The following is an 18,189-nucleotide window of genomic DNA, read 5'->3' as shown; positions in this document are numbered from 1 at the left end:
AAGTGAGCGAAAGTCTCCACTAAAACATGCATTTATCCGTCTATAGCGATACAAACAAAAATATATATAGCATTAACTGCAAACAGATGATTTCAATGAAGAAAACAGACAGGAATAGTTGGACCATTTATTCTTCAATAACAATAAAGGTGGACATGGAACAACAAAAACCATCTGCAGAAAAAGTTTTACACTTCAGACAGGCCTTGTAAATTTAGCTAAGAGGCTGCATGAGTTTTACAAATAAAAATAAGTCAATTCAAAACCACAAAGTCGATTTTTCATTTAGAAAAGCAGTGAAGTTTCCGTTACATTCAGCTCTTTAAACAAGAAGGTGAGTGTTTCCTAATCCGATCACCACCAACGGCTGTTACATTATGTGCCACGTTGCTTTACAAAGTTACATTTAAGACATGATTGGCGACAAAAGAAGCAGCTTGCTGGGAGACTGATCAACAGTCAACAAATATCTCTCAAACAACTGGTCGCTCCTTCATCCAACAAAGAGAAAACCACAGATATTATTCAAGTCCTTAGATCATCTGCTTTATTTACATTCCAGGAATTTATATTTTTACTGGGGGGTGTAATAGTCAACATCTTCATGATAAAATCAGCATAATGAAGGATATAAAATCTGCAAACATCCACAGTTACTTCAGTTAAACCAGGATCCAAATGTCTAAAAGCAAAGCAGAACCTTATTGCACATCCCTGCACACAATATACCCATTTTTCAAACCAAGATATTGCATTCCATGTACTTCGCATTGTTTCTTCATCGACTTCAAATATAATATAAACATTCCATTTGTTCTCATTCACCACATTTTACCTGCAACATTTGTCTCACATCAAAAATATTAATTGTTCACCGTTTAATACAATTATTGTAACAGCATCCCATGTTTAACAGGAAAATAGAGATTTCATTTTGAGCTTTAACTTTTCTCTTTTTTTTCAGTTAAACCAAAAGTGACCATTCGTGTCAACATATTCAACAGGCAGAAGTGTACATTTTTGTCTTGTTTGATCTTCATGCTAGCACTTTACAGGCATAGTTAGCTGTAGCTTTTTAGTTTTTCACATAACAACACTTTTAACAAATTGATATGTCTTGATTTATCATCGTATTTATCTTTTATGAGGTTTATGACAGCTTTTTTTTTTTTTTTAAACTGTTTTGCTTGGATTTCATCAAAACGTATGTGAAGAAGAAGACTCTTTTTGGATTTATAATTTAGTACTGGAGGAAGTTCTACCGTATCAAACGCAAGAAAGGCGGATGCAGTGTATAAACGCACCACCAGATGTCGCCCAACTACCAGTGACGCCATTTCGCTCCTTCCAACCGTGCCCCTTGTTCTATCAGTGCGCTTCTTGTTCATGCAGATGTGCAGCTTTAAGCATTTAAATAAAGAAACGTAACCAAAACACGCGCTTAAAAACACAATTCAACATTGACCGAGTTCAGTGTAAGTGTGCAGAGGAAACCCTGAGCAGAGAAACCGTCATCAGCTTCAGAACAGTTTGCTGCAGTCATGAAAGTGTTTAGGAATAGAATAAGAATTTTATGTGACCAGGACGTCACTTCTGGCTCTCAACGCCAAAGCGCCCGCTGTATTTTGGGCCACATTACTTGAACACAAGTATTTCAAGAGGTCTCAGTGTAACAAAGTCACTGCAGTCAGAACAATAACACACATATTTACATCCAGGAGGGTCCAAAGTTTGGTTGAGGTCTTCAGCACCGTCAACGCGCCAGGTTAGTGTGGCTGGCGCTCAGGTCACGACTCTTCCTCAGATGATTATTTCGCTTCTAGAAAACAAAAAACAAACTCATGAAGACTGTCAGGTTTTGGCCTAAAAAAAGGACGAGTTAAGCCAACACAACTTCTAGATTCAAGACCTTTAAGATACCCCTCCACCCAGGACTGAAGCTACTTCCCAAATTAAAGATGGCGTATGCCCCATCCTGGTCACGTCACACTCAGCAGAGGACTGAACCCTCATTAGAGCCTTTAAAAACACGGGCTGCGAGAACTTCCCCCCAGATGAAACTGGTGCCGCAGGCACCTCCGGACACAAAGCTGTGCTCCTTACTTGGTAGTGTTGACCGGCCGCCACGTCCACCACGTTAAGAACGCCCAGTGAGCTGGCTCGCTTCATGCTGCACCCGCATGCAGGTCAGTGAGGTGAGGGGTCAGAGGGCAGGGAGGGGTGGAGCATGGTGGTTAATGACACACACACAGGTTAGTGACAGGCCAAACATCTGGTTTTATCGATGAGCAAATCAGATTTGAACGGTGTGACACGGCCTCATGAAACGCAGTCATGTGACATGGGCAGCTCATCTGGACTGGCACGATGCCATGTCACACAACATGAAATTAGTCAGCACAAACGTGTCCAGATGTTTTACAGCTCTTCTCTGAACGATCGAAAATCTGGAGGCCTAGTTTTGACCGGAACATAACTGTAACTGTGTGTAACCCTGTATCCTACTATTTTTGCTGACTTGCAAATGTTCAATCGCAGTAAAGTGCTCTTACCTGGCACCACCAACGCTGAATACAATATAAATAGCTGTTTTAAGAGTCTTTGAAGCACATGGAGAGGCAGTTTTTGTAAAGTGGATGCCAATGTATTCGAGTGATACCTCGATTTTTAAGCCAAAATAATATATGACGGCAGTGACATCATCATCATCATCATCATCATCACAAAGGGAAGAGGAGAGAAAGCAAACCAGGGAGCACACAGACGAGGCATGCAACGCTCAGATGAAATATTTATTCATAAATAAAACAAACACTAAAACAGCCATGCAAAACGTGTGTCGAAGTCCAATGAACCCAGAAACACAAAGCAGCAAAGGAGAGTCAAACTCTACTTCAGAATCAAATAAATAAAACCTTCCACAGGCAAAACAAAACATTCATTTCCAGAGGCAAACATTAGTGGCTACGTTTGGCTGTGGATGCATTCGCCATCCCAGGTTGTGAGTCCAGCATGTTTGTTTTTTTTTTTTTTTTACAATTGCATCATTTATTCTGGGCGTGTCCAACTGGGAGGAGGCCCCAGTGCAGAGCCAGCACATGCGGCAGAGGGAGCCAGAATGCTGCCTAGAAGCACCTGATTTTTGATATATGGAAGAAAACAAATGGAAAGAATTGAACCAAATGCAGCCTTCATTTAAAAATGCAATAAAAAAAAAAAAAAACGGGGCAAACTGATGCAAGAGTAAAAAAAGAAAGTGTCAGTAAACGCTCCTGCGATCATGTGCAAACAGCTAGCCAGCTTTCCGCTTCAGCACCAGCAAAGTTGAGCGAATCCCTTCTTGTGTGTTTTGGTTAGTTCACCAGCCGCCATGCCGGCCGCTCCAGTGCAAAGCAAGAGTCACCACAGTCAGTTGGGAGGGTGGGGATAGTTACCCGGAGCTTTTGGGCTCATTGTCTCTTGAAGCGCCGCCGCCGCCTTTCAGCTTCCGGACCAGTTTCTCGCTGCTGCGGCGGATCGACGCGCGGAGCTTACTGAAGGAGCCGCTTCTCCTGAGCGAGCCGGAGCCGTCCTGGTGGGAGACGCCACAGCGTTACACACAGGGCCGCTGCAGCTTGTAGTGCTAGACCCGATAGCTTTTCCTCTTTGGATCTGACCGCAAGCACCACAGCAGAAAGTAGCCCTCCTCCTGGGAGATCAGCATAACTAATAACATTTGAATTTTGTTCAGATCATGATCGGAACCACCCCTCTGAGGGGTGGGACTTTAACAAATTAGTTACAATTAATTAATTAAAACAAACAGTTTGCTCTCCAGACAACAGGGAACGTTTGTAAGTGCAGGAGTTCCTGGTCCACTGATCACACTGATGCACAAGACACATGGCAGCTAGGATGATAACAACAACAACAAACATGGAGGAATCCCTGAACAAAAGCAAACAAAAGCTTCTGTTTGCTTTTGGTTTTTTTTCACTTATATTTTCCATCCATTCCCATCTCATTTAGACTCTATCACGGATGTTTTGGTGATGACATCGCGTTGTGTATACTGTGGTGTGCCTGGACCTGAAAAATGTTCCCTGAGAAACCAAGTTTTCATGCGATGATTGATCACTGATATTTAAGTCAATCGTTTTTTTTCTGTAATTCAACAACTTAATAAACAAAACTGACAGTTTAAACTTAATGGTGCAGAAACAAATGCACTGAGCCAAAATGCGAAAGTTGAAGTAGTGCTCACAACTTCTGCTGTATTTCGACTCTGAAGTGTTCCAACAGTGAATTAAGTAAAAAGCTTCATTTATCCTCCTAACAAGCAGGTAGTTTCTACTTGTGTTGCTTCAGCTCAACAGCAGACATTTGTTAAATTCACAGAGAGAGAAGAAAAGAGAAGCCAGTTTCACGTCAGCAAAGAGTTAAAGTTTTATTAGAAGAAAGAAAGTGGACACAGCAGGACAAGCAGATTAGTAGCAAGAGACGAGTACAGAGCTGAATATTTGGCTTCCACTTCTCCAACAAAAGCCACACGGATTGTTTACAGCCACCCAATATTTATTTACACGGCTTTACAGAAACGGGGCGGGGGCACGACGCCGAGGTTATTTAGGGGTGTCACGGTGGGAAAGTGCCATGCGGATCAGAGCGGCGTTCTCGATGACATCACAGCACGGACGGAGCAACACGGAGGATCTACAGTGGAAACTATGAGCGTCACGGTCATGCTGAGCCACAACTTTGAATCACTTTAGTTTAGCCTTCTACCACAGCAAGAACATTATTAACTTAAAAATGAGCACAGAGATATTTACATTAGAGCAGCTTCAACTACTTTAATCTAACATGACATTTGTGGTGGAACCCATAACACAATGCAATTATCTATAACACAATAACTTGCGAAAAAGTGGAAGGGCAAAATTGGCCACGATCCCTTCCATCTACGGAAGGTCAAATCAAAGTGCTTCTAAATCTCTTTCGACGGTTTTGCACCCAAAAAGTGCCCACATTATCCTTCAGTCTGCCAGTGAGCGGAGGAAAGAGAGAAGAGGAGGAAAAGCTGGAGAATACGGCGAAGCTGAAGGGGGTGAGGGGGTCGAGGCATCCGTCATGCAGAAGTTTTTTGTTAAACCAAAACAAGGCATCAGGAGTTAAGCCTGTGGTCAGACAGGAGCAGAGAGAAGCAAAACACACATGGACACCAGAGTTAATAGAGACAGTAGAAGACACTTGCAGAAAGAGAAAACCAAAGTATATTTATCATAATGTTTAAAAAAAATGCACCTTATATTTGATTAGTAAATTTTTTTTTAATTAATTTGTGTGCGCAATTCATGTAGTATCCAAAAATATCCTTAAATAAAAAGACATTATTTTTACTCACTTTTTTTTAAAAACACTAGCAATGTGAACATGTTAAAAAACACAAGACAACTTTCTTTAGTTTACATCACTTTCCGTATTTATCACGCGGTTTTCTCTTGTTCTGCTAATCTTACTTTGCAAGCACCGTAAATTGCGTTAGAGTGTAATGCGCACATTCGGTCTGTAGGTGGTGCTTTTCTGCGGATGAGGAAATACTGCGTCTGAGGCTCAAATGCACGTATTGAACATGTATAATTGTTGACAGAAGTTTGTTTAGTAAGCAGAAGCAGACACACAAAAACCTTTGATTCTTCATATTTAAATAAAGAATTATAAACTAAAAGCTCTTTTCCAAAACAAGATACATTTTGATTGATGGATCTTAAATTCTTGTTTCTCTCATATTGGAAAAGAGCTCCTCAAATACAGGCTACGTTATTTCAATCTCCGGCTGCTTGCGTGGAGACAATGCAAACAAAAAATGCTGAAGGCAAAAATTACTGAAACAAAAAGGGAGGAGGATACACACAAGCCAAACAAGGATAAACAGTCAACAACGTGCTAACAACACAGAAAAAGGAGTACAGTACAGAGCCCATGTTGAAGTGATAAACACACCGACAAGTCAAAGTAGAGTGGGAGATAAGATGTGTTTTTGTAAGCATATGCAACTCTTTCCAGTGAATTACTTTAACAACCACATGGATTTAACATCAAGTTAATTGACACAAGGCCAATTAGGAAGCATAAAGTAAATCTCAGGAGTCACTTCCTGCTGTAAACAGGCGTCGATGTGAGACAGTGTCAACACATCAGTGCCTTTTGAGCAGCACCTCCCAGAGCCGAGGCAGGCGGGAGGCTTGTGAGAGGCCATGCTGATTGGCTGCTGGTGGTGCTATGACTACTGTTGCTATGAGAGGAAACTGGCCAGCAGCAGCAGCAGCATCTGCAGCTATCTATAGAGACTCTACATCCACAGCTAACTGACTCTAAGAGCTGCATCCATGAAGGAGAAGTTAAGAGAGTTAAAAGAGTAGAAACATTAGTGGACACTATTCTTAATAAAGAAAGAGAGAGTTTGTTATGATGGAAGCACAGCAATGGTTGATGAGTCAGGTTTATTCAGGAAACTAGATCTAGTGTTAGAAAGAAAAAGAGAAAGTCAATCAGCATTTTGTCTTTAAAAAGTTTAAATAGAAAATAACACTATATAACATGTAAACTATAACTAATGATGAAGCCAATAATGTTGCAAACAAAAGAAATCTTCAGGTTCAGCTGTCCGCTCACCATGGACCTGGTTTTATTTCATTCAATTACACATCTTGTGACTTCAGTCCAGAAGTATTCTTAATTTGCCAACATATGCGCAGGATAATTTGATAATTTGCCAGTCAAGTGTGGAGGGCTGTGTACTGTACTTACCCCGTTCCACTCCACGCTCATACTCACTTCCTCGCCGCCGTCGGGCCCGCTTTCGTACTTCACCGTGTCCGAGTTCAAGCTCTCGCGGCTGCGTTGCTTCTCGCGGGCCTCGGGTTCGCTCAGCACCTCAGCCACGCGCTGCTTGTGCACATTGTCCAGGCCCTGCCACAGAAAAACAAACATAGATAAGTCCCCTCACAGCACGACGACAACAATCGAGCTTCAATACAAGATATGGATTATAATTCAGATCCAAGCAGCTGATTCACACACTATGACAGGACTAGAGCAGGCAGGCTGACCTTGCCGCCTTGTATATCAATCATTCAGAGCAACCACGCTAACAGTAGAGAAGTGCCTGAGTAGGTAATTGGTACTGCATATGAAGCCATTCCTGAGATCCTCAGCACAAACATGCCATTAAAATATGCCTGACTTCAATTCAATGAACAGGAGAAAAAAAGAAAGATTTGAACTCCGAAACTGATGATGAAGAACTATTGTGATTCAAATATTTAAACATGCTGCTATGAATTCATGTGTACTTAAGGGTAAAACCATAAATTGACTTGAGCACTGCACCTGCTTCCTGGAGCGCATGGCAGCTTCCTCCAAAGTCTCAGCAGCTTCAAACTTCCCCTGTCGCTTGTAAAGAGCACCCAGGTTCTTCAGGGTGGTGGTGACCGTCGGGCTGCAACATGACACTCCACTCAATAAATACCTTTCAACACCTTCATGTTGCAGTCAAGCAGATTGTACTACTGAACAACAGATTTTATCTCCACATTTCTGGTTGCTCCGACCTTGAGAACTTACCTATCCACTTTACAAGCTTTGTACCAGCCACCGTACTCTCCGAAAGGCGAGCCATCCTTCTGCTTTCCCTGCAAACACACTCCCGTCACCATCTTTAACATGGGCTGCCACATTTATCCCAGATGGATCTGACTTCTCCAAGGAGTCAGCAAGACGAGAGGATTAAAGTGAGGCCATAATTCCTTGCTTTTAACAACTAAATACGTTCGGTGGTGACCAAATCCGTCCATGCGAACTTAGAGGGTTCTCACTGAGGCTTACTAATCCAAGAAAATAATTCCTTTTACTGATGTTTCCAATAACAAATTCCTGTCACAGCAGCAGAAACAGTTGGTGCTATGTGATAAATTACGTGTCCAGATGTAAAATATTATGGATTCATGGTCTCACTGTGAATTCCCAAAGAATTATTGATCACCTTGCTCTGTTCCTCTCGCTCTTCGGCATGCATCCATATTGGTTTGTTTTCATCTGAAGCAGAGTAGTAAAGGTCATTGGTGGATTAAAACAGCTAAAGCCAGAGTATCACAAGTCAGACTGAATTAAACTACACTTGGTCTCACCATCCACAGAGCCAAATTCCCTCTCGTGAGCCCGGGTGAGGATTTCCTTGTACAAAGTCTCGGCTTGCTTGAATTTACCTTGCTTTAAGTAACAGGAAGCCTGGAGGAGACAGAAGATGAGACCAAGAGTGAACGTTTCAGACAAATTTGAAGACAGTGTACGTTTATCAGAGCTCATAGAGAAAAGTGCAGTATAAGAACATAACTACGTGGTAAAATTGTTAAATACTACATGTTAAATTAAACTTGTATTATTGTTTATTTTGAAGCCATAACTTTGCCTTTCAGCAACTATCAATAAAGATGTCAAGTCTCAGTCCTTCCCACCAGGTTGTTCTTGGTTTTGGCCACATTGGGGTCGTCTGGGCCCAGTTTGGTTTGGTAGATCTCCAGTGCTCTCATGTAGTAGTACTCCACCTCCTCGTATTTGCCCTGGTTCTGACACAGTAAAGCCAGGTTGTTCAGCTGCTTGGCCACGTCCGGGTGGTCCTTCCCCAACACCTGGCACACAAGGAGACCACAGTTTGAAAGAGACGACCAGACACTCGGGCCTCTCCGCAGCAACCATGGCTTCGTTTTGGGTAAACATTAGACCGTTTAAGAAGCCAAAAAGCAAGATATTTCACATCCTGATTTTAAATACATCCTTCAGACTAAACATCGGAGCAATAAGCTTTTCTAAGCTGCCAAAGAGCTTAAGCACATTTGACTGGAGGCAGCGTGAAAGATGTATTAGCCAGGTATTAACTCCTGAAAAGGATGTTTCAAAAGGAAATGAGGGATTGAAAGCTACACATAGTGAGACTCAAAGCAAGGCAAGCCCACTAAAAACAACATAAAAAGGTAGCTTTCACATCTCTCTGTGATGGATTGTGGCTTCATTTATGTGCAGTCCAAGTCCAAAGAGGGGGAAGATCAAACCCCTTCTTCCTTCTGTGACTGACAGCGGCAGCATCTGTGATCCACAGCATGAACCAGAGCTACTGAAAACCCCTTCTTTCTGATGCCTCCCACGCCTCCTCTGACAGCATGGAGGTTCACCAGGCTCACTGAAATGATGCTCCAGCTCAGTCTGGGTCACAGAGGAATCGATCGTGTTTATTGATGGACGTCAGGCTGCTGGATCATGAATGTCATTTGCAAAGTGCCCTCCTCAAACAAGGGCCGACATTTAGGAGGAATCAAACCGTTTCTAAGAGCTCAAGGTCATGCAAAGCAATTCTGCTGAGTCATGCTAACTAAAGTACTGCTGAATGTGGGCAGCTGTGTGAGTCACTTTGAGAAATACAGCAGAATAGTATCACATGAATTCAACCATTAAAAAGCCAAATCTCTATTAAAACAAAAGGGAATGCAAACTGTAAGTTTTTTTATGTTGATGAAATGTATCGATTTCCAAACTCATTTCCTGAGTGTTTTGCATTAATGTGAAAACTATGAATTATTGGTCACTAAACCCCAGCTAATTATAAGGCAAATGCTGAGGTAATGTAAACATCAAGGCTTCAGATGCCTGGAGACAGAGAAGGCTGAAGGTCTCAACAGGATTCAGGTCTAAAGCCGCTCCAATAAGAAGTGGGCACCCAGTGAAAGGATTTCTCGGAGGAAATTAGAATTCTGGAGCTGAAAGCAGAGAAGACTTTCAGCCGAGTGGTGTTAAAGAGAATAGAAGAAATCCTGAAGTGAAATAGTGCATCTCTATGCCAAAAACATTTGGCATAAAAATGTGATAAATATCTAGAAGAGCATAAATAATGACTACGATTTCTGACTTGAGATATCTGGTGACCCTAAACTACCTTCTTTGGCACATGTTGTGCCTGAATTTCTCAACAGATAAACATTCAGTGAATCAATCGACCCACCTTTTCTCGGATCTCCAGCGCCCTCTTGCACAGAGGCTCCGCCTCCTTATACTTCCCCCTCTTCCCATAGAGAACGGCCAGGTTGTTGAGAGTAGCAGCGACCTGAGAGAGACCCAAACATGTTATCTCGGTAGATCAAAATGACATTCACCCACATGTGCAACCGCAACACTGCCTCCAATTTCACCTGGTGAACGATTGACAGGTAGTAAACAAAACAATTGTGCAGGAAGGGGAAACGAAGTGGTGTAATTTGATTCCCCCCTCAACGTGATGAATCTTAAACATGTGCAGACAGGAAGTGAACAAACTTCAGAGGTGCTCGGAGGTCATGGCTGATCGCTGATTCAGACCAGGTCTGCTGGCCATGTGGGCAGAGTTGAAAGAGGGAGAACAGGAAGGCGACTGACGCTCGAGTCAGGAAATGGAAAATAAGTTTCAGAATGAAATTCAACTGAGTTATTTAGAAGTAGAATCCATAGGGATAACATTATCATCTTACCACAGAGGCTGATAGTTAAAGCTGCACAGACAGACGTTTCTGAGTGAGTCATCAGACATGACAAACGCATCCATAAAATACTCTATTCATCATCAGAAATTACTTCATCAATGTATTATGATTGTGTATAATCACTTCCATGTGAGAAATATGACCTTGTGGCAGGAAGAGAAGAGCTGGGGAGGCTAACCTCAGTCTGACAAAGTGCTGGCATTTATCATCGTAGTCGACCTGCTCCATGCTATGCCACACGATGAGCCTTTTAGGAATCATGTTGATATCTGTCTTTAATGGAGGATAAAACGCTAGCAACAATGTACACACTGATGGCCTCTCAAATAAAGCTTCTGTCTTCAATCTTAAACCAAAAAGCTTTTACTTTCTGACTCCTATCATGGGAGCCATTATCAGTGGTAATAAAGTGTGTCTGAATTAGTTATATCGACGGGGGAGGAAACCAGGAGAATGTTGCACTTGCAAACCGAATGAAAGCAGCTCTACACTGGTGCTGGCCTCAGTCTAAACGGGATAGGGTTACATGAAAAACAGCGGTACTCACAGCAGGATGGTCTCTGCCCAGGGTTTTCTCTCTGATAGCCAGAGCATCATTCAGCAGATTAGCTGCCTCCTTATATTTGTTCTGATCCCTGAGGGACAAAGGTGAGGTTGGAGTTACTGCAGCCACATTCCCACATGTTCATATTTCCTGACATTTAGGTGAAAAGCCATACTGCATCTGCATATTGCATACTGCACCAAAATTACTCAAAAGATTCCTATAGTTCTGAACTATTATCTGATTTCATTTTGGGAGTAGGCAAATGCAAAACCGTGAATTGAATCAGCAAATGGAGAACAATTGGATCTCACCTGTAAACAAGCGCGAGAATATTGAGCATGGTGGCCACATCAGGGTGGTCATGCCCGGAGGTCTTCTCCAGGTCCTCTAGGGCTTGTTTGCAAAGGGGCACGGCCACTTCATAGCGTCCCTGGGAGGCGTACTGTATCACCAGGTTGTGGAGGGTCCTCAGTCGGGCTGGGATCTCATAACCTCCCTGCTGGGCGGCGGCTGCTGCGGCACTGCTATGAGCTGGTTGAACTGGAGAAGAGAATGACTTTAAATATAAAGATGTCTTGGAAAAAAAAGTAGTAAATGGATTTTTGTTTTATATTCACAAAGTCAAGTCAGAATGAACTTCCAGTGTCAAGTCAGGAGCCAGAGTTTTGAGGTATTTCAGGCACTTCTGTATAAAGTAAAGTGGTGCCTGGTGTGCAGCTGGAGCCTGTCACACCACTGAAATCACCTACAGCAGTGAAACTCAGGCTATGAATTTTAAGTCTTCGCTAGACAGGAAGAAAAAAATGCCTTTAAATCTATACATACAATATATAAACTACTCAAACAGTAAATATGTGTGCTTGTGAAAACCTCAGTTGCTTTGGGCAAATACAAAGTAGAGCTGTCATCATCATTACTCTCTGGCTGCTGACTGCAATTTCTGCAAGATTTACAGGCAATCCGAATAAGCCGGAGGAGCAAAACGTCTCATCTGTGCCACTGTTAACTGTATCCTCCGCGTACACAGGCACTGTCATTCAGGGAGATTAAGGATGGTGGAGGTGCATGCAGGGATGTGATTCGTCTCTGGCTTCATTCACACACACCAATTAGTTATTTTGCCTCCTTTCATGCATATAACAACAACCACAAAAACCATACAATAACTCTGACTGTGCATAATTCTGTCTATCACACACACAGATCCAGTATCAGGCCTGGGAGACTAGTGAGACACATGCTGCTCTGCTCTCTGTTAAATGAGTGTGAGGTGTTGCTGGGTGTGACGCTTAATAACCATAACACCAGACAGACAGGACTTAAGCTTCCTCAAACTGTCTTCAAGTTAAACCTCACAAAACACACACACAGAGGTGCAGAAACCAAAGACTTTTCATTCACATCTCTATCTATTTTTGTATATTAGCCCTCGAACGGATGAATCAAATAAACAGAAGAGCACTTTGTTCGACTTGACAGTGGGTTTTAAAACTGATAAAGTATCAAGATAAGTGACAACAAAAAGTGCACTGCAATCATAAGTAGGCGAAAATGAGAGAGGAACAAACTAGACTGTAAACTTACACCACCACACATGAGTAAGTAAATTAACCTTGCTGGGAACAGATTTTTAACATTGGACAGCTGGTATTTCATGTAAAGTAAGCACTTTTTTTTGTTTTCTGACAAAAAAGAACAGTTCAAAAGTTGGTACACTTCCATCCAAGGCAAGACAAATGACATTTTCATTAACAACGAAATAGCTTCAGATTTCGCTGCTGAGTGAAGAAGAAACGTTAAAAACCCTTACTGCCAGGGCCTTGGTCGTCCTGGTCATCAGGAAACAGATCGTCCAGATTCTCTTTGCTCGAGTCAGAGTCCTTCTCCTCCTAAAGAGGCGCACAAGAAAGAAGGAAAATGTTAGATGGATTTGGATAAATGACACATCCTTCATCACTAGATATTAAAAGTAGTCTCCTCAGTCAGTACAGTGCCGAAGGAGAGCCGCAGACTCACAGAGGGGGAGAGGTCCTCGTCGTACTTCTTCAGCTGATTCATGAACTCCAAGTGCTTCTTCTCCTCCTCCAGCTGGGCAACACTTTGCTCACTCTTCTGTAGCTTCTGCTGGGTCCCGGCCAGCTCGTCTCTCAGCCACTGGTTCTCCTGGCACAGCCGACGGACCTGAGCGCGGAGTTTTTGCTTCTCGGATTCTACTGAGCTTAGGTGACTTGACAGCGCCATCATCACCTAGACGTGCAGGAAATGGAAAAACAGGATTGTTAAATGACTGACACAAAGCAACCACAGAAAAAGGCTTCTTGTCTAAATTGTAGAAATGCATCCATGCATTAGCTTCATCTTAACAGAAGATTTGGCAGGTGCTGAGATAACCGCATTATTATTACAGTACTATGGAAGACCCTGAGTGTCACCTGTTGCAATAACTCTTCGGGGGCAACAACATACCTGTGCCTCTCCCAGTCCCAACTCCAACATCTCCAAGGACTTGCGGATCATGTGGGACTTCTCCTCCACCAGCACCCCTTCTTCGTCTTGCTTCAGGCATCGCAGTGTGCCGAGCAGGCCGTCCAAGATAGAGTGGTGCTCCTGCTTCAGAGCCTCCAGTCCTTGGATCACCTGTTTGGTTCGGCAGATGATCTCATCCTGGGACAGCTTCTCCCCAGGATCCTCCTCCTCCTTCACACACACCATGCTGGACATGTCCTCACGCATCCTGCAGAGGTGAAGCTGGGAGTCAGAAAACCTGACCTTCAAATTTTGACTTCACTTGACTTTCATCAGACTGTGATGGAGCTTATCCCAGACGATAATAATAATCGTCTGTAGAAGGCACTGAACAAACAGCCAAGTGCTTTGAAACACCATCCACAACTGCACAACTTTCTCATGTTAACCAATGTGTCCTTAGATGACTGCTTATTCTGACCCGTTCAAGCTAAAGTCAAAGGATAACAGACTCAATGCATTTGATTTTAGCATATCATTCACACCACATCCCAACATGTGTTCACAGTGACACCTCAGAATCAAAGGCTCCAATGTTTCCACCAATGTGCCCCTTGATGTTTTCAAACTCAAGTTTCAGATAAGACAAGAGCACTTTAAAAACTCATGAAAAGGCACAGTGGGCACATCATTTATAACCAACCAACAACTGTCTATTGTCTATTTCAAAGATGCATTTCTTGTTCATTTTTGAGACAAACAGATGCATTTAGCAAGCAAGAAATTGTCGCAACAAAAAGGCCCTGACCTTTAGTTATTCAAAATAAATCCTGACCTTTTCACATCTCTCTGTCACAGTTTGCCTTGTTGCGAAAAATGAATATCAGCATCAGTCAAACCACATTAGTGTGGCACCTAAGGTTCAAATTTAATACACAATATAGCTGTCATAGAAGAAGCTATACTGAACAGATGAATCTCTCAACTTGATTCTGACCATCCTCGTATTTATTACATAAACATCCACACTCTTCTTATGCTTGATGTATCAGCAGTACTTGGGGCTACTTAATAACAGCACTGACTGGGAGAGTCATGACAGAGGTTTAAGTAGTGACTAAATATGCCGCATGACGTTGGCTCATTTAGTGCAGATTCTAATTTCAACGTTTCAGTAGACGAGGAGGGCAAATGGGAACTAGCTCAACTTTCAGCTTAGCTGGTTAAAAAAACAGCAGTTTGGCAACAGCACTGAGTCGCATATACAGCCAGAGGAAAGGCCATATCCCTGATGGTTCCTTGTGACTCAGCACAAGTCGCACAAGGAGCGGATCAGCTGACACCAAATCTAACGCACCACGGAGGGAAGAATGGCGACAGCAGCAGGGAATTGATGGAGTTGCCCCTGATCAAAACACTATTGGCCCCCTCCAATTTGCATAAGCACACATCAAAAAACGTTGTCAGTTTCCTCATAACAGTTGTTTGACCTCCTTGTCAGCAAAAGATTGTCGCAAGAGGCGGCAGCAGCAGTGTATCATCACAGGTGTGTCCAAAAATATCAAGGCGGCATTATTGTTTGCAGGTGAGTCAGTCACTTCTAAATGTCAAACTCAGACAGGGTGAGGACAAACTAGAAGGATGTGCTGGAATGCTACAACCATCACGTGAAGCTAATTCTGGCATCAGCAAACCAGAAGGAAACGGAGATATATTTTCACATTTGAATGTAAATAGGCTCCATTGAAACTGAGAACCACAGGGCAATTCAGATTTTCATGCACAGAGTTGGCGCTAAAAGAGGAACAGCGAGCGCCCAGGGCATGGAGAACGGAGCCTGGCAGCAGGAAGGGAAGCTCTGTGACAAGCATCTTAGTCAGCAGTGTCAGGGAAGATAGTGTAAAGAAGAAGAGTGATTTCCAAACCGCAGAGAAGGACTCTGACACATCAAGTGAAAAGTCCTTGTTGTATTATGAGATGTTAGCGCTTTAATCATAAGACAAGACTCAATTCATAATGGGTGTTTGTCACACCAGCCCTGTCTGTATCATGCTTGCATTTATTGAGCTTTTAACAGCTCAACAAGACTACAATGGAATCGCAGTGTAAAGAGTGGAGCAGTGAGCATTTACTCTGACATCAGTGAAGGTGAGAGCAAACTGAGATCACGATCATTATCACTTCACTTGCCGCGGAAAATGAGTCACAAGAAGCAAGACGGAGAGATTTGTCTATCTCAGTGAAACTCTAAGCCTAGTCAAATATTACAGATCAAATAAGGACATGAAAGGCCAAACATGACTGAACGTGCACACCAGCAACAGTTATAATCTCAAACTTGCTCAAGTCTGATCGATGATATTCAGTACGCGGCAAAAAAGAAGCAAACCAGCAAAGACATTACTGTCATTACTGAAGTTAAATGTAATTTCTGAGCATATATTCTGAAACAACATAATCAACCATGATGGATTAGACAGCAAATAATATTGGCAGCTCCACAATTTTAATAACTTGGCTCGCTGACTTCAGTTATGCTTTTCTGTTTTGCTGAGGCGGAACAGGGGCTGAAGTTGCTGGAACACCAGTCGTGTTGTTTCATTTGTAAAAAATCCTACAGACAGGGATTTAAACCAGGTGAAAACTCCATAACAGTGGCTTCATTTAGGCTCTAAAGAGAAGCGAACTCCAAAATACATTGATGTTTGTGATAGATCAACCAGGAGACACTAGGCATGAGTGTGGTTGTGTCAACACAATTATACAGCAATTGATTTAAGTAATTTATCGGTCAAATTTACAGCAATTATTCTTGCGGTTTTTGTAACCACAAAGTACCTCAGGCTGATATCGCTCAGTTAGCAATACGCCATGAAATAGTTATTGCAAAATTCCAAGGAGGAATGAGTTGTATTCCAGTTATTCTAGTCACTTGAGGGCACATAAGTTATTCAAGGATGTCTCCAACATCACTGGTATTGGGTGGGAATAAGAATAAATTAATAACTGCATATCTGGAAACCATTTTAGTTGTTTTGCACAATATAAACCAAATACTGATGTCACATTATCATCTGCAAATTCTTCCATTCTCAGGCAGTTGGAGTAAGGTATCATAGCTGATTTAAAGTAGCTAGCAAACGGCAACAGACCTAAACATGAGTCGGCAAACAGGATCACTTTTCTATCACTTCTGTCACACACCTTTGATTGTCTATCCATCACAAGAGTACAGAAGCATATTGCATTTTTGTTCTATTTTACATGCTATTTTTTCCTCCCTGTTCTAATATTTTTCCAGAATTATCAAGGCACTTCAAAATCCAGCAACATAACAATAGATTGTTTTGGTTGATCCAAAGTAGGAGGTGCCACCTCCTGTAGCACAAGGGGAGCAGATTTGTTTCTGTTTCTCTGCACCTAATTAATTCAGTTACTGTAAGTAACCAATCCTTTGGATGCCTCTGAGACACCTCTGGTTGCTAGGAGACCATCGGGCGGAATTGGACTCAGTAGATAAACAGTATAATTCAGTAAAGGAAAGACAAGGTGGAATCACTCATGGCACTGTTTTGGTGGAGCCTATAGACATATGGATTGCTCCACAAACAAACATGTCTATATAAAATATCTATACAAAGTCTATATGATAAATGATGGAGGGTGATTGTTGGTGTCCAGACATCAGCTGGAGATTCCACACTGGGATCCAGTGTCTCTGGGGAGCAGCAGGAACACAGGCAGCTTTCACATCTCTCCCTCTCCTCTCAGAATATCAATGAAACAGGGCATCTTGATCGTCCATCACTTGAAAACAGCCAACACCAGCAATATCTCTGGCTGACTGTCAAGCTTCAGGCTCCATGGTTCCTGTTGCTTTGTCTCGTTCACGGATTTACCTGAAGAACCAGTTGGCCAGTACTTGTCAAACAAACACTGCTAACTCGTTAGCATTCTGACAGCTAACGTGCTTAACGCGTCTAAACCCTGCCGGTAACACCTTCACACACCAACGATATCATTTCAATAACCACTCCTATGGCAGGTGGTGTGTTATAGAGGCGACTCATAACCTGCTTATTAGTTGGTTGTTTATAATTATGTAGTTAAGGAGCTAATCCGCGGGGCCGCGCTTACCGTTCTCTCTTACATCCGTTGCCAAAGTAGCTCCTGCTTCACTCGTCTGTTGACTTTCTAAATCACGTCTTGCACAAGTCAAAGTGTCGTTTATCACAGACAAGGTCGTTAGAAGACTCAACAGCACTTGGAGAAATGCAGTTTCCAGTCCTCCTGGCGCTGAGCTTCAATGCGCCATGGCTGTCACAGCATCGGCTTCAGTCGGCACCGTCCAACAAAAGCCGGCTCTGCCTCGGTTCCATGGCAGAAACGGGTCAGTACCACGTCTTCTGCTTGGCTGAGCCAGGGTCCAAGTTGTTGACGGGATGTTGACAGCGCGCTGCTCGGCTCTGGCTGCCAGACTGACGCGAAAATGGCGTTACCCGGCGCCCCCCGCTCTTCCTCGGCTGATGATGTCATCCCTCCCCGGGTTAAAGGGGAAGCTCCCATGATACTGACGCGCTGTTTTTAAAACAAACGCGTCTTGTGTAATGGAATTGGCAAACATTTCAA

The 18,189-nt window shown here is 42.8% G+C and overlaps 1 protein-coding gene across 5 annotated transcripts; it reads right to left on the bottom strand.

The window, feature by feature from the left end:
- Nucleotides 1-114: 114 nt before the first annotated feature.
- Nucleotides 115-18,075, bottom strand: klc1a (kinesin light chain 1a). 5 transcript variants are annotated; one of them, XM_053844795.1, is made up of 16 exons: nt 17,698-18,075; nt 13,561-13,828; nt 13,111-13,341; nt 12,905-12,983; nt 11,406-11,634; nt 11,095-11,182; nt 10,034-10,135; nt 8,496-8,669; nt 8,169-8,268; nt 8,024-8,076; nt 7,606-7,673; nt 7,372-7,480; nt 6,790-6,951; nt 3,435-3,571; nt 2,104-2,170; nt 115-1,819 (listed from the first exon to the last, which is right to left on the bottom strand). In XM_053844795.1, the coding sequence occupies exons 2-16, from the start codon at nt 13,825-13,827 to the stop codon at nt 1,754-1,756; spliced, it is 1,932 nt and encodes a 643-aa protein (XP_053700770.1). In that variant the 5' UTR covers nt 13,828; nt 17,698-18,075; the 3' UTR covers nt 115-1,753. The 5 variants fall into 5 exon arrangements, with proteins under 5 accessions (XP_053700770.1, XP_053700771.1, XP_053700772.1 ...); XM_053844796.1 differs by having other exon boundaries at nt 6,817-6,951; XM_053844797.1 differs by lacking the exon at nt 2,104-2,170.
- Between the last annotated feature and the right edge of the window lie 114 nt (nt 18,076-18,189).

The sequence above is a fragment of the Synchiropus splendidus genome, chromosome 16 (assembly GCF_027744825.2).
Source record: "Synchiropus splendidus isolate RoL2022-P1 chromosome 16, RoL_Sspl_1.0, whole genome shotgun sequence".
In the NCBI taxonomy this organism is placed as follows: domain Eukaryota; kingdom Metazoa; phylum Chordata; class Actinopteri; order Syngnathiformes; family Callionymidae; genus Synchiropus; species Synchiropus splendidus.
The sequence above is the reverse complement of the archived record's forward strand: the minus strand, read 5'-3'. Positions and strand labels throughout refer to the sequence as shown.

Excerpts from the sequence above, each read along its gene's own strand:
- klc1a (XM_053844795.1), bottom strand. The coding sequence starts at position 13,827 with ATGCGTGAGGACATGTCCAGCATGGTGTGTGTGAAGGAGGAGGAGGAT. Across the intron at positions 7,674-8,023 it reads AGCGAGAGGAACAGAGCAAG|GGAAAGCAGAAGGATGGCTC; the intron begins GTGATCAATAAT and ends GTGTGTTTGCAG. Across the intron at positions 2,171-3,434 it reads AATGAGCCCAAAAGCTCCGG|CATGAAGCGAGCCAGCTCAC; the intron begins GTAACTATCCCC and ends ATGCGGGTGCAG.